Source organism: Lathamus discolor, chromosome Z, assembly GCF_037157495.1.
Source record: "Lathamus discolor isolate bLatDis1 chromosome Z, bLatDis1.hap1, whole genome shotgun sequence".
NCBI classification, from domain to species: domain Eukaryota; kingdom Metazoa; phylum Chordata; class Aves; order Psittaciformes; family Psittacidae; genus Lathamus; species Lathamus discolor.
Window position 1 is genome coordinate 59678144 of NC_088909.1, and position 15737 is coordinate 59693880.

Genomic DNA, 15737 nt, shown 5'->3' on the forward strand with positions numbered 1-15737 from the left:
TAACTTTAAACAATGAAGGTTGCGTTCAACCAACACACCTGGCCTTGGGAAATTCAGGTGCTGGTTACTCCCCCATAGTTGCCACATAAGTCACAGTATCTCAGACCAAGAATCATGGCATTTTCCTACAGTAATCTCTTAGAGTGGTATTCTTTGGGGAGTCTGAACTGCTTCAAGTCTTCTCTCTCTGCAGTAGGTCAGCATTTCTCCTGTAGAAGTGTTAGCAGTTAGACAAATAAGAATTTGATTGCAGCTGTCAGCACAGTTAGGCCAGTGGTGGGAGGGTTTGGAAATGGAACTCATGCTGTCATTAAGAAAAGATGAAAGTGGGGTGGGATGCAGGTATAGAAAACAAGCAATCCAGCCACATGCCAGAGTTCATAACACTGGGAGCAGCAAGATAATTAATCTAATTGATTATGTATATGTCATCAGCAGGAATAGGATTAATATGATGAATTTAATAATGGACCTCACCACTTCCTCTCTTTCCTGTTCTGAGTCCCTGCCATACATGAGCACTCTTGTTAAAAGAGCTGTTTTCAAGCTACGGTTTCTAACTGTTGTAGGGCCCTTAGAAGACATTGAGAGAAACATCTGCCAGCAGGGGAAAAGTGTACAACAACCTGCTGTTCAGTATACTGGTGGAGGTAAGTCTCAGTCCTGCTGACATTTAAGATTCTGCCTGCTTCTTCCACAACTTCAGCTTCTAAAATCTTCAAGTCCACAGGTACCAGAAATCAGTTCTGCCAGCGTGTCACACGATGGTCAGTTGTAAAAGACCAGAGAGGCCCTAGAGAGGGACAAAGGACAAGAAACATGGTCTAGCAGGACTAGATGTCTACTTTGCTAATGTTTAGCCAAGCCTTCATCCCTCAGGAAGGTCTGAGACATCAGTGTAGCTGAAATGGAGCCTACTGGTGATGTGTGTGGAAGTACGTTTTCCCTCAAGAATCACAGAATCACAGAATCCCAAGGGTTGGAAGGGACCTCAAAAGATCATCTAGTCCAACCCCCCTGCAAGAGCAGGGTAACCTACAGTACATCACACAGGAACTTGTCCAGGCGGGCCTTGAATATCTCCAGTGTAGGAGACTCCACAACCCCCCTGGGCAACCTGTTCCAGTGCTCTGTCACTCTTACAGTAAAGAAGTTCTTCCTGATGTTAACGTGGAACTTCCTATGCTCCAGTTTACACCCATTGCCCCTTGTCCTATCACTGGATATCACTGAAAAAAGCCTAGCTCCATCATCCTGACACCTACCCTTTACATATTTGTAAACATTGATGAGGTCACCCCTCAGTCTCCTCTTCTCCAAGCTAAAGAGACCCAGCTCCCTCAGCCTCTCCTCATAAGGGAGATGTTCCACTCCCTTAATCATCTTTGTGGCTCTGCGCTGGACTCCTTCAAGCAATTCCCTGTCCTTCTTGAACAGAGGGGCCCATAACTGGACGCAATATTCCAGATGAGGCCTCACCAAGGCTGAGTAGAGGGGGAGGAGAACCTCTCTTGACCTACTAACCACTCCCTTTCTAATGCACCCTAAGATGCCATTTGCCTTCTTGGCCGCAAGAGCACATTGCTGGCTCATGGTCATCCTCCTATCCACCAGGACCCCCAGGTCCCTTTCCCCTTCACTACTTTCCAGCAGGTCACCCCCCAACCTGTACTGGTACATGGGGTTGTTCTTCCCCAGATGCAAGACTCTACACTTGCCCTTGTTAAATTTCATCAAGTTTCTCCCCGCCCAACTCTCCAGCCTGTCCAGGTCTCGCTGAATGGCAGCACAGCCTGAAGCATTGCTGTACTCCAGGAAGATATTGGAAATAAATCTCTTTTATGCAAAGCTGATACGATAGTGTGATTCATTTTCTCTGCATTAGACTAAGAACTTTACAGGCGGTTGAACTGCTAGCAGTTTGCACTTTGGTCTATTTCAAACTTCAGAAAGTAAGATTTCTGATTTTGGATGCTTATGTGTGAAAGCTAACCATGAAACAAAGGATTTGTTGTAAAATACCATATTGACCTCTGAAGCAGAAAACAAAATTTGCAGCCCAATGAACAAAATGGCTCAGTGTTTTTGTTATTTTAACGGATAACACTTTCTGTGTGCATTGCATTAGTTGATTTGAAGCAAAGCTTGACTGACTCAGTGCAAAATCTACCTATTTAAAGAATTCTGAAAACTACTTCATGAAGCTACCCTCTTTCTATGCACCTTCCTCATGCTTTAGCTCTTCCTCATCTCCTGCATAAAGCACTGTGCACAAAATAAAGCGTGAAAACAGGTATGCAGCAAACTGCTTAAAATTTTATTCAAGTGCCCCCTCCTGTGGATGTACAGCTACACGCAGGCAAACAGTTTGAGAAGCAGTGAATTAGTCTAAGAAGAAAGTATCAGAAATATCTTTAGAAGAAGAACTCGAACTTGATCCTGTGAATACATAAGATTGTGTGGCTTACAGCACGATTTGGTCTTTGAAAATCTCTTTCATTTTAAGAACTTTATTAGTGTTTGCTCTTGTATGTACTCCATATAGTTAGACCCCTTTTGAATGTCATGGTTTAGAGAAATGGTTCTGCAAATTCAGCCCAAGTCTTCACAGTAGTAACAATGATAAGAGTATCAGTGGCAGTGTTTATATCTGGACACAATAAAACAGGAAAATGTGCAAAAAAAAGATGTATAATGAGGGAAAAATAATGAGGGATCAGCTACTATTTCTACTGCAAAGGGAAATCCTGTCATGATACTGTATAGACGGATCAGGGGAAACTTAACAGGATTCATGTTCTTACAGCTCATGGGTAGTGACTAGTCAGTACAAGATGCTGAGGACATCTCCTAAATATAACCTTGGTTTCAAAAGACATTACTTTGCAGATTTGCCCCACAGCTCTGCAGGATCTGCTCTTTCCAAGGTTAGTTTACAGGCTGCTGCTGTCTACAGTACCCAACCAGGCTGCTCAGGTTTTCCTCAGTGCAACACAACTCTTCTTCACTGCAGTTTAAACATATTGCTTCCTAATTACCACCACGAGGCTTTAACTTTTCTGGAAACCTCTGGCTTTTGTGTGTGCCCCGAGCAGACCAATTGCTTAGTCTGCCTTCAGAGGTCTTTCAGCACATGCTTTGGTCCTACACGCATTACAGGCAAGTTAGTCCCTGCCAGTTCACACTGTCAGAGACCAACAGGAGATAGCCATCTTCCCTGTAAAAGATGGGAGGATTGCAGAAAATGACAGCTGTAGACTAAGCATGGGAACTAAAGGCTGTTCAGGTATTCAGGCCCCTGACTGTAGTGTTCAAGGACTCTAAAGCCTAGTCCTCAGGACAGTGTTGTAGTGGCAAGTGTCCAAGAAGATATCAGAAGATACTATCCTGGAAATAGTTACACGCAATGGTTAGTGACCTAAGCTTTATTTCTTACTGAAAGAAGGAAAGATTTGGTAACACTTAAAAAGAGAAAACTCTAAACCAAAAAAGTTAATTCCAAGAGCATCCTATGAGATTTCATTTCAACTTACCCAGCCGGTGTAAAATGGCAGGACTTCCCAAGTGGTCAATTTTCTTCATAGTGGTCTATTTTCTTCATATGTGGCAGCCCAGCAAGCCTAATTTTCATTCATGTCAAATCCTGTTTCACTCTGGCAGTCCTCCAAAAGATCTTTAATACAAAATACCACTTACACAGGATGTCCTCCTGTAGTACCTTAGCTTAGAGTTAAGGCTAAAAATACCTTTATGGAAACTGTGCTTTCTTTTCTCTACCTCCAATGCTCAGACTACTTTCAGTCTGGACCGTAAGTTCTGGCAGTGACTTCTACACAGTCTGCCAGAAGTCATTCATGTCAACCTTATTTATCCTAGCTTTGAAGTTTTGGGGAACTTTGAACTTTACCTTTGGGAAGTTCTGCTCCAGGACCTCCAGCACTTTGGTGGTCAGGAAGACATTGCTCCCTGACCATTTCCTATGATGGCAAGAACTTTGTTCCCCCAGTCCCTGCCTTGAGGTTCAGAGACTTAAGAGATGTGGGAAGAACAACTGCCAGTGAAAACTGGGGCTGTTCTGGAGTACCTCAAACTTCTCCATGTCAGTTGGCAAAAGATCCCTCATCTCAGTTAACAGGAAGGTACAAAGTACAAAAGAAGCCCTCATCATTATTCTTTCCATCCTTTCCTGAACTCAGCTCCAATTATGCCCTAGCTTTTCTGATTTCATCCCCACGGTCCCTTGCACTGTGCCTGTATTCCTCCCAGTTTGTATGTCCCTGCTTCCAATTCCTGTGCATTTCCTTCTTGTGGTTCAGTTTGGCAGGAGGGCCTTACTCAGCCATGCTGGTCTCCTGCTTTCCTTGCCTGATTTCTAGCACATGGGAATCAAGAGCTATTGTGCCCTTAGGTAAAACAGTTTTAGATAGCTGTGTTCCTTTATCCCAGAGGGCAGATTTCCAGGGATAACCCATGCACCACTTTGAAAAAAATGAAAAGTTTATTTTCTTATGGTTTAGGGTCTTGACAACTCTTTCTTCCTCACCTGTATCTCTTGAGATCACAGAGAGACAGGCAGTTCTGCACTCGCTCTTCTCCCTTGCCAAGCTCAGTCAAAGAGAGGCCATCTTGGTGCAGCATCAGGGTCTGAGGCACTACAGGGAAAATGAGACTACGATGGGTTATTTCCACAGCCTATTCAAACCACAATCCTTTTTCTATTCCTATGTTATCTTCACTGTAAGTGATACAAAGATAGCTTAACACTCCGTAGGAGGTGACAAGGTATCCATAACGATGGTGAGGATGAGGGAAAAGGAACAGCATGGTGAACTTGCCATGTTACAGTGCCTGAAACAGAGAGGGATTTATCTACTTTAAGGTGTGGCAAGTGGAACTCCTTTGAATTCTTGGAGTTAAAGCCTTGCAGACCTCCTACTTCATGCCCAGTGATGCAGCTGTGCTGCAGAAGTGATGCAGACGTCCACACAGGGTTGCATAGCAAGAATTTACTGATCCTATCTCCACTCAGGAGCCCCCAGTCCAAGCTGTGATGTGAAAGAAAAAACGCTCCTCTTTCTTCTCAAAGCTTGCTCTGATGGCTCATGGCAGGCAGCAATGCTGGGGCTGTTTGGCACTGTGTCCCCCCACCACCCTGCAGACTCCATCTGGGGAAGACTGGAACCCATACAGCCTCTCCTTAGACTGAAGTCCATCATGAACTGAACACAAAAAAACCTTCTGGAGAAGTGACTACCTCCAATAGGGTCTCCATGGTGGGGGTGAGGGATGCAACCACCTTCAGCGAATGGACGTCAGAGCTTGGGGCTGACGGCATAGGTTTGACAGCTCAAAAAGGAGCAAATTCTTGAAAGTGAGCCAAGGGCTGCCTTTGATGTTCAGTGGGAGGAAGTAGGGGAGCCCAGAGGGCTGGCCAGCGCTGCAGCAGCATGGAGAGAGCCTGTGGGACTTTGCTCTGCAGCCACACAGGGAGACACAAGGTGTTATTAAATGAACCCTTCTGCTGCGTGTGCCTGGGGATGTCTTCCACGGCCAGAGTGACATGAGAGGACCCTGGTGTCCTGGGTTCAGCTGTCACAGTTATTTTTCTTCTTCCTGGTAGTTGGTACAGGTCTGTGTTTTGGATTTAGTCTGAAAACAACACTGATAATACACCAACTCTTTTAGCTGTTGCTGAGCAGTGCTTACTTCAATCAAGGACTTTTCAGTCTTGTGTTCTGCTAACGAGAAGGGGCACAGGAAGCCAGGAGGAAGCAAAGACAGAACACCTGACCCAAACTAGCCAAAGGGGTACTCCATACCGCAGCGTGTCATGCCCAGTATATAAACAAGGGTGAGTTACCTGGAAGGCCCAGATCGCTGTTACAGTTGGGCTCGGTATCAGTTGGCAGGTGATGAGAAATTATATTGTGTACTACTGTTGTTTATTAATTTTTCCTTTCCCTTTCTAGTTTTATATTCTCTCCTCTTGTTATTTCCCTTATCATTATCATTATTAGTAGCAGTTTTACATTATACTTTAGTTATGAGGCTGTTCTTGTGTCAACCCATGGGGTTTAAATTCTTTCAGTTCTCCTCCCCATCCTACTGCGACTAGGAGGAAAAATGGGGGGTGAGCGAGTGGCTGCATGGTTCTGAGTTACTGGCTGTGCTTAAACCACAACAGTCCTTTTTGGCACCCAACACAGGGCACAAAGGCTTGTGATAAAGACAGGTATGACCAGAATGTGTCTAATAGTATTTGTGATAAGCATTCACTGTTTTGGATTAATACTCACTTACCATAATGTTGCTTTATTTGCTCTTGCAGTTGTTGCACTTGTTCTCAGAGTTTCAGTATGTCGCACCTTATTTGCATCTACTATTTGCTGGTGTAGTGTTTATCAGCTTTGTGACCTGGGCTAAGGTTCTTGTTTCACTGTACATTGTGATAACGGCTTGTAATACAATAAAATTATTTGATCTGGTATGTGTTCTCAGTGTGGTCATCACCTCTATTCTTTGGAAGGCATATAATTGGAATAATTAATAATTACACCTCTTTTGTTTCCTCCCTGGAGAATCAACCTATGGAGGAGACATCGTCCCACACCTTCCATCCCCCCACCAGGCTGTTTGCAGTAGATTTGGGGAATTTTAAAGATTTTTCACATCCTTTGAATGCCCTTGAAACCAGCTTGCTCCTTTTGCTGAGAACCATCTTTTTTTTTTTTTTTTTTTTAATGTGGTTCAGGTTTTGTTTAAGGTTAAGGAACTATCTAAGAATACTATCAAGAGATCTTCCCAAATGCTGGCCAGTCATGAGTGGCAGGGTGTGTGGCATCGTATGGGCAAGCATCTGGGTCAATTGGCCCCTCCAGTGCTTTGGAATTTCACCCCTGAATAAGTGAGAAATCTGGAAAAACTAGTAAAACACTTAAATGGGGTGTCACATGGCCAAGAAGAAGAATGATTTCAAATGGGGCCCTGAGCAACAACGAGCCTTTGAGCAAATTAAACGCGAGATAGTTCATGCAGTAGCCCTTGGACCAGTCCGGACCGGGACGGATGTGAAAAATGTACTGTACACCGCAGCTGGGGAGAATGGTCCTACCTGGAGCCTCTGGCAGAAAGCTCCAGGGGAGACTCGAGGTCAACCCCTCAGCTTTTGGAGTTGGGGATACAGAGGATCTGAGGCCAGTTATGCTCTCACTAAAAAAGAGATACTGGCAGCCTATGAAGGGTTTTGAGCTGTTGCAGAAGTGACTGGCACTGAAGTACAGCTCCTCCTGGCACCCCGGTTGCCCGTGCTGGGCTGGATGTTCAAAGTCAGGGAATCCTCTACACATCATTGAACCAATGCTACATGGAGTAAGTGGGTTGTACTGATCACACAATGATCTCAAATAGGAAACCCCAGTCGTTCAGGGACCCTAGATATCATCATGGACCAGCCAGAGGGCAAAGATTTTGGAATGTCACCAGAGGAGGAGGTGATGTGCGCTGAAGAGGCCCCACCATATAATAAACTGTCAGAAACTGAGAAGCCATATGCCTTGTTTGCTGATGGGAAAGCATCAGATATGGAAGGCAGCTGTACAGAGCCCCCTGTGACAAGTTGCAGAAGCTGCTGAAGGAGAAGGTGAATCGAGTCAGTCTGCCAAGGTGAAAGCCATCCAGCTGGCCTTGGACATTGCTGAACAAGAAAAGTGACCAGTACTTTATATCTGTACTGACTCCTGGATGCTGGTAAATGCCCTGTGGGGGTGGCTGCAGCAATGGAAGCAGAGCAACTGGAAACCCAGAGGCAAATCCATCTGGGCTGCTGCAAGATATCACTGCCTGGGTGCAGAACCTGGTGGTGAAGGTACGCCATGTAGAAGATATTCATCTACCCAAGAGTTGGATCACTGAGGAAAACCAAAACAACCACCAGGTCAGTAAAGCTGCTAAGACTGAAGTGGCTCAGACGGACTTAGATTGGCAACATAAGGGAGAATTATTTCTAGCCTGGTGGGCCCATGGCACCTCAGGCCATCAAGGCAGAGATGCAACTTACAGATGGGCTTGTGATCGAGGGATGGGTTTAAAAATGGACAATATTGCCCAGGTTATTCACAAATGTGAAACATGTACTGCTATTAAGCAAACCAAGTGGTTAAAGCCTCTTTGGTATGGAGGACGATGGCTGAAGTGCAAATATGGGGAGGCCCGGCAGATTGACTATGTCACACTCCCACCAACCCACCAAGGCAAGCGCCATGTGCTTACCATGGTGGAAGCAACCACCGGATGGCTGGAAACATACGCTGTGCCCCATGCCACTGTCCGGAACACTGTCTTGGGCCTTGAGAAACAGATTTTGTGGTGACATGGCACCCCAGAGAGAGCTGAGTCAGACAATGGGACTCATTTCTGGAATAACCTTATAGACACTTGGGCCAAAGGGCATGGCATTGAGTGGGTATATCACATCCCATACCATGCACCAGCCTCTGGGAAAATCGAGTGGTACAATGGGCTGTTAAAAACCACACTGAGAGCAATGGGTGGTGGGAATTTCAAACACTGGGATACACATTTACCAAAACCCACCTGGTTGGTCAGCACCAGAGGATCTGCCAACAGGGCTGGCCCAGCCCAGTCAGAACCTCTACATACTGTAAAGGGGATAAAGTTCCCATGGTGCACGTAGAGAATGTGCTGGGGAAGACATTCTGGGTTATTCCTGCTTCAGGTAAAGGCAAACCCACTCCTGGGATTGCTTTTGCTGAGGAGCCCCCATATGCCTGGTAGGTAATGCAGGAAGATGGGAAAGTCCAGTGTGTACCTCAAGGGATTTAATTCTGGGGAAAACAGCCAATGAACTCAGTTATATGCTGCTGCCTGCTATATAACACTTCCATAGCCATCAGCTAGGGGCCCATCTCCACTGCTCAGGGCTTTGAAAAGAAGGTATGTGCTGTCATTATCACTACCAGAGAATAAAGTCATGGAAAAAGCAGGCAGCAGCAGCAGGAATCTCCCAGTACTGTCCTTAGGTCACCATCGACTGACCCTGACTTCCCCCGATCATCACCCCGACAAAGAATGAGCTTTGATGAGACCAGACAAGCTCGGCAGTGACCAGATCAGTTCAGCAGTGTTGTCAGCAGGCAACAGTCCAACACTGCACGCTGCCTTTCCTGCCCTGAAAGACTGTCATGACAGATGAAGTCCAACACCATGGACTGAATGAATTCAGCAGACTTTCTAGGGATGGTCCATGGACTGAGGAATGATATCTCTTTGTGTGTGCACATACGTATGTGTATACATATCTATATATATAAAGGCAAAAGTTATAGTATATTGAAAAATGTGAAACCTGAGCACTACGTGAATGGTATGGAATAAGGGGTTGATGCTGTCCTGGGTTCAGTACTAGCTGTCATTTTTCTCCTTCCTAGTAGCTGGCACGATGCTGTGTTTTGGCTTTAGCCTGAGAACACTACTGATAATGCAGCAATGTTTTCAGTTGTTGCTGAACAGTGCTTGCTCTGATCAAGGACTTTTTCTAGTCTCTCATACTCTGCCAGTGAGGAGGGACACAAGAAGCCTGGAGGAAACAGAGGCAGGACACCTGACCCAAACTAGCCAAAGGGGTATTCCATACCACAGCACGTCACACCCAATATATAAGCTGGTGGGAGTGACCTGGAAGGCCCAGATTGCTGCTCTGGTTGGGTTAGATAGCAGTTGGCAGGTGGTGAGCAATTATATTGTTTTCTTTTCCCTTTTAATTTCATCTTCTCTCCTTTTGTTATTTCCCTTACCATTATTAGTAGTAGTAGTAGTAGTTTTGTATCATACTTCACTTGTTGGACTGTTTTTATCTCAACCCGTGGGATTTACATTCCTTTGCTTCTCCTCCCCGTCCCATACCGGGTGCAGGGGGGAGGGAAATAAGAAGGGAAGCGAGGCTGCGTGGTTCCGAGTTACCAGCTGACCTTAAATCACAACACCTGGGAAGACACAGCTGAAGCTTCAGTGACGGGTGTGAAACATTGTTACCAGCCAAGTATAAGAGAAGAGATGAAGGGACAGAGGGGGTGGTGATGCTGTGATGCTGCAGTTAACACTGGTCATCTGAGTGCTATTGGTGAGTATGGCCTGTGGTGATGTCCCCAGGGGATGGATTGTGACCATGTGTCCCTCGCTGCTCATTTCACCCAGGCAGGTCATGCCCACACTCCAGCTGAATAGTTGGTGAAGTTTGGAGTGCTGAGTGAGGCCTTGGTGCTGGTGCTGTGCATGGGGAGCTGTTCAGTGCAGCTCTCAGTGCCATGCCCCAGAGGAGCACGCACAGCAGTAGAAATGAGCTGGGTGGAGAAACTTCACCCTGGGGCGGTGAGCTGGGTGTGTTTCCTTCATAGAGGGACCTGGGCATTTCTCCCCTCTTTCCTGGGCCAGGCAATGACTGTGGTTTCTCTTCCTTTTTTAGAGTGATACCTGATGCTGCAGTAGCAACAAGGGGGAATAACTTGGCATCCTCAGCTCCACCCCCCACAGTCCACCATAGTCCATAGGGAGCACAGCCATGGCACTGGAGAGCCGCTGTCCAATATGCCTGGACAGACCAGAGGAGGGGGCAAGTTATGTGCTACCATGCCTCCACCAGTTCTGTTACACCTGCATCCTGCAGTGGTCTGAGAACAGCCCTGAGTGCCCCCTTTGCAGAAGCAGGATGACCTGCATCATGCAGTCGGTGCAGGGGGATAATAACTTTCGGGAGCATGTCATCTCACCACCATCAGGTGGTGAAGAGGCATCAGGCAGCGACCATCAGAGAGGAGGAGCTCATGAGCAGCCAGCTGCCCACAGCCCCCAGCACTCTGCAGCATCACAGCCACAAGATATGTTCCTTGTGCCCAGACAACCTGTGGCCGGCCTCTGTCCCCACATTTGGGCGTACTTCTTCCAGCATGACCCATCTCTGCTCCGGCCCCTGACACCTCGGCTCCGAGAGTGGCTTTGTGTAATATTCCAGGGTCGCCTCTGGGAGTCAGAAGCAGCTCGGATGTTTGTCCTGTTCTGCCTGGAGTTCTATGGCCTGGATGAGGAACATCTGGTGCAGGAGCTGCAGAATGCCCTGGGTGAACACGCCAGGGATTTCGTGCACCGGCTGATTGACCTCATCGTGGATCACTGCGGCGGGGAGGTCCGACAGCGGCTGGGTCTGGATGATAGCGATGCTGAGGGGGAGGAAGGCAGTCCCGCGGCTGGCCCTGGCCCCGCTGCCTCCGGAGGGGGGTCTCTAGCCCACAACCCGCCCACCTCCAGATCGGAGGCAGGGCTCCCCGACACCTCCTTGGCCGCCCTTCCCTGGGGTCCCGGCAGCGCCTCCTCCGGCCCTGCTCCTGACAGCAGGGGGCCGCGCGTGCCGCAAGAGGAGGCTGAAGAGGCTGCGTCCGGGCCCTCCGTTGCCAGCCAGGACAGCCAGCGAGCCGCTGCGGAGGCCCGGCGAGCCCCGAAGAGGAAGAGCAGGAGACCTGTGGGCCACTCCCAGCCCCCCAGGAAGCCACCTTGCCAACCGTAATACTCGACGGTGTCTTCGTGGCCGGCCAAACCCCACCTGGGCTCGCAGCTGACACTCGGGTCTCTGAGAGGTCTCTTCATCACACCCCCCACACCCAGCCTAATTGATATGTAACAAAAGAAAATAAAGGCATTACATGTGCAGAAAAAGTCTCAATATTGTTATCAATCCCAGGGGCAGGAGACCAGATGAGGCCCAGGTCCACAGAGAAGCAGAAGCAACAAGCCTCTCTCCTTCGATTCCCCTAGAGAAAGGTGTCAGTGCCTTAGGGGTGGTCTGGTCTCAGTGGAGCTGCTGCAGTCTAGAGGAGTTAAATGTGCTTCAGGGAGGTCCATATGGAGACCCAGCCTGGATGCTTTCTGCAGCACATAAAGTGATAGCATTGTGGGTCAGGGGCTGAGCAGTTGTTTCCTAATGCAGGTCAACCCATAGAATTGCAATGTCATCATGTGTGTTAATGGTGGTGGTTTCTACTTGCTTGCACCAGGATCTCCTTGGCACCTTGGTGTGATTTGCTAACAGGTTTAGTTCTTGTCCTTTTCTCTTGTTATTTTATATATACATAATTTCATTATAAAAATAATGTTTATAAAAATTTATATTTTTTCTTCAGGACTGAGATGAAGTTTGAGCAGGTCTCACTCCTTACCTGAGTACAGCAGTACGGTAGTGCCAATATAGCTCTCCTGACAACTTTCTAGCATCACATCAGCTCTGCTCCAGCAGCAAAGGTACTCTGCACAGAGGGCAGCTGCTAGAGGGCAGTGTGTCCCTTCCCATTTAGGCTAGTGCGGGCGACTCGCTGTTTCAGGCTCCGTTCCAGTGCGGTAGGTCTCGGAAAAGCTTGCCTGAATCCTGAATTTTACTTACAAGAGTGCTTTAAGCATTCTTCCATCTACACCTCATAAGTCCATTCTTAAAAGTACCAGCTTGCAAGGTCAGACAATAAGGAGTCTCAGTCTACATACACTTAGGTACAGGAAGCTGAACAAGCAACGAAGAGCCAAGAAGATGTGAGAACATGTCAGCTGAGTTGCTCTGAATGAAGCATCAGCTTTTCTCATGCAGAAACCAGGTGCTTCAGTTTACACTATGCTGTGCATACAGCACTGAATCAGTATCTACTGCAGGACACAACAGTGTCAAGGCACCATCCCTGTCCACCTCATTCCCTCTCAATCCCTGCCCCACCCCCACCCCAAAAAAAAAAACAAAAAAAAAAAAAAAACAAAAAAAAAAAGACCTTTGTGGAATTGCTGATTAGAAGCAGCATGTGTATTCCTTAGAGCAATTTAGGCCAGATGTAATTTTGTTATAGACTTGCTTTCAATATTCTGCATACAGGAGAGCCTTAAAACATACCCACACAATCCAGAAACAGTCAATTTAACGTTCTTCAAAGTTTTAGGAATAGCATCTGAAAGGATTCTTTTCCATTCACAGCAGATTTCTGACAGTACAACATCTCTTTCAAAAGGAGGGTCACACTGTGGCTATGTAACACTCGTTTCATCAAATGCCTCCCCTTTCATATCCAGCTGGCTTTATCAAAAAGGGTCTAACAGCCACATCTGTGTCAAAAGCTCAGTAAAACTGAACTGTTGCCTTTCCTGCCCAAAGGATCCTTGCAAGTGCAACCTTTGTTTTCATTAACTCACAAAAAAGCCACCACAGTTGCTCAGGATTCAAAAGTATATAAACACAAACACTTTGGACAAAACAGAACTGCTTGGCTTGGAAGTGTCTATGGTCAGCAAAAGAAAATCATGATAAAACTCGGAGTAAGTCAAGTGGGATGACTTACTGCTCAAAGCAGCAGTTGCCAACCCCAGCAGTCATACAGCTGATAGTCAAATGAACTGATCGAGCATGACTTGAAAAGAATAATGCCGCACCCTGATTTAGATTATACTAGTGTCCAGCCACTGAGGAAAAGCATTTTGTTGTATGGCTTCAAATTCATCTGCAGCCTGGGCTGATAGCATACTGCAGTAACACCATTTGACATCAGATTAAATGAAGAGCCAAAGCTATGTTTTCCTGATATAAGTAGATCTGAAAAGTCCTCCAGACCTAAAAATATGGAGAAATAGCCAAGAAGGAGGTGGGGGGAAAGAAGCCACAATTTATTTTTTTTTAATTAGTATTATTATAATCTTAAACATCAGTCTGGGCTTTTCACTGCGAAGAAAGAGACCCAGAAACAGATGAAGAGTGATAATATTGCAATGTAAAGAGTTCCTCCCTACACAGACAGCAGGCCCAAAAGTTATTGTACTGCAGTTGGTTATTGGTCACTCAATACAGTTGGGTACATCATCAAAGTCATTTTCAGTAAGTAAGAAACATATATTGCATTTAACATTGCTAATGAAAACCAAGACCTTTTTCCCCCTCCTTTTTTAATTAATGGCTCTATTCCCAAGAGAGTCCTTACTCATCCTTCTCTGGTATTAAAATCATTCTAAAGCCACATTTTCTGTAGTCTCACAGGGTCATTCAAACTGCAGTTTGCATATGAAATGCAGGTATTCCTTTGTGGGATTCTCTTTCCAGAGCAAAGACAGCTGTAGGTCCATCTTAACCTTCTATCTACAGTTAAGTTAGGAGGGCACACGGAAGGAAAACTGGTCTTATCTCACAAGGGCACGTATTGTACTGAACCATGCTGCTACAGATACAGTGGTCTCCACAATGCACTTTGCAGTAAGTCCTGGTTTGAGTCTGTATTTGTGGTAAAGGAATATTTGATGTGTTCTGCTGAGTTTGTCAAAAACGTGTGGGACATAAATGGGTGATCAGCTGTGATTAACAACAGGCTTCCTCCTGTCTCTGGAAAAACACAGTGTACAAATCTTGCATTTCCCTTTTCATACAGGTCTTAGCCATACTTTGGGTTTATAAAAGCGAATGTTTAAAATCTTCCGGTTTTGATATACAGGTATTTACAACAAGGTGTTTAGTCTGAATTTCTGAGATCCAGACATTTTACCATACGGCACAGCTTGCTTCCTCTTGGCCTTTGGAAAGGCAAAAATGGCAAAGAATTGCCAAATACAAAATATGTGTTTGGACTGGCTGGCAACTGGAGGAGTTGGCTGAAGCTTTCAAAACTTTGGATGAGTTGTAAATGTCTGTTTGCCATTTGTGAAATTGAATGACATTCTGCCAACAAGGCAACTTAGTGCATGCATTCTCTAGGATAGGTATGAATTTCTGTCTGCTGGAGACCCAGGCATCTCTGACCCTATCAGCTGCTGTGTCAGTTCTTTTGATTTCAGAGGGAGAGAGAGGATGAGTCTCTGATCAGGTTGGTTGTAGTTCTGAGGCCAGAAACAGTAAATATAAAAGCAGAGTTTCCTTAATTCTTTTCTCTTTCTTTTTTTCTTTTTAATTATAGTGTATTTAGGTTCTCCAGCTTCTCTCATATGATTTTACCTTTAAAGTGCATGCATAGTTCTCCCTATTGTGCTTTGAAACCCGAGAACTTCCGGAGCTGGAAAGACAATCAGTGCTTCCACAACACCCAATGAGCATTTTATATCCTCCTGTGCAGCATCCCTGACTGAGCCTGGGCCTGGGGACAAGGGAGAGCTGGGAAACTGAAAAGGGCGTAAAGGAAAATATATGTCTAGTTACAAACAGATAAGTGCTCTTTGCTCTTTTGCTCCAGCTCAAGGCATCTTCTCCTTCTGGAAATCAAGCCATGCTGCTCTCCAACTCCTAGATCAAGCCCTGGGCTGGAGCACTTTCAGAGGACTGGCAGTATCTGTGCTTCTACTTCCTTAACAAACTGTCTCTGTTAGAGCTAAGTGTCCGTTTACCCAGGATAAAATACAGTTCACAGGAAAACAGGTCTTAAAACTACGATGTGGTTATTCCTAACCCTTGCCTTCTAAGATGATACTTTAGTCTCCCACAGAGGGATCCTGGTCTATAGATTTCTCAGATTTGAATTGTAGCTCTGTTTCACCACTCCCAAATGCAGTTGAGTCTTGCTGTTTGGGGAATGGCCCTTGTATTCAGCTCAGACCTTCGATCTGCCTTCATGCAGAATAAGTTGCTTTGTAACTACTGTCGCTGATTTGGTCAGTTAACTCACAGCACCAAAAAATAGCTACAGATCAAATCTGTGAGAAAAAGAATAGGCACAGAAACTTCA

At 46.0% G+C, this 15737-nt stretch overlaps 1 protein-coding gene and 1 long non-coding RNA gene across 4 annotated transcripts in view; one reads left to right on the plus strand and one right to left on the minus strand.

The window, feature by feature from the left end:
• Nucleotides 1-15737, minus strand: part of LOC136004952 (uncharacterized) — a 61540-nt gene that overhangs the window by 44042 nt on the left and 1761 nt on the right. For 2 of the 3 annotated variants that reach the window (XR_010608629.1, XR_010608628.1), the window contains exons 2-3: nt 4544-4652; nt 3534-3673 (exon numbers count right to left, since the gene is read on the minus strand). The exons of the other annotated variant lie outside the window; for it this stretch is intronic. This is a non-coding gene — a long non-coding RNA (uncharacterized LOC136004952). The remainder of the gene's footprint in view (nt 1-3533; nt 3674-4543; nt 4653-15737) is intronic. 3 annotated transcript variants of the gene reach the window in all.
• LOC136005113 (uncharacterized) lies at nt 9761-12049 on the plus strand. Its single transcript, XM_065662274.1, has 2 exons — nt 9761-10138; nt 10481-12049. Exon 2 carries the CDS (start codon nt 10577-10579, stop codon nt 11573-11575), a length of 999 nt encoding a protein of 332 aa, XP_065518346.1. The 5' UTR covers nt 9761-10138; nt 10481-10576; the 3' UTR covers nt 11576-12049.

Coding starts and splice junctions, on each gene's coding strand:
- LOC136005113 (XM_065662274.1), top strand. CDS start 10,577: ATGGCACTGGAGAGCCGCTGTCCAATATGCCTGGACAGACCAGAGGAG.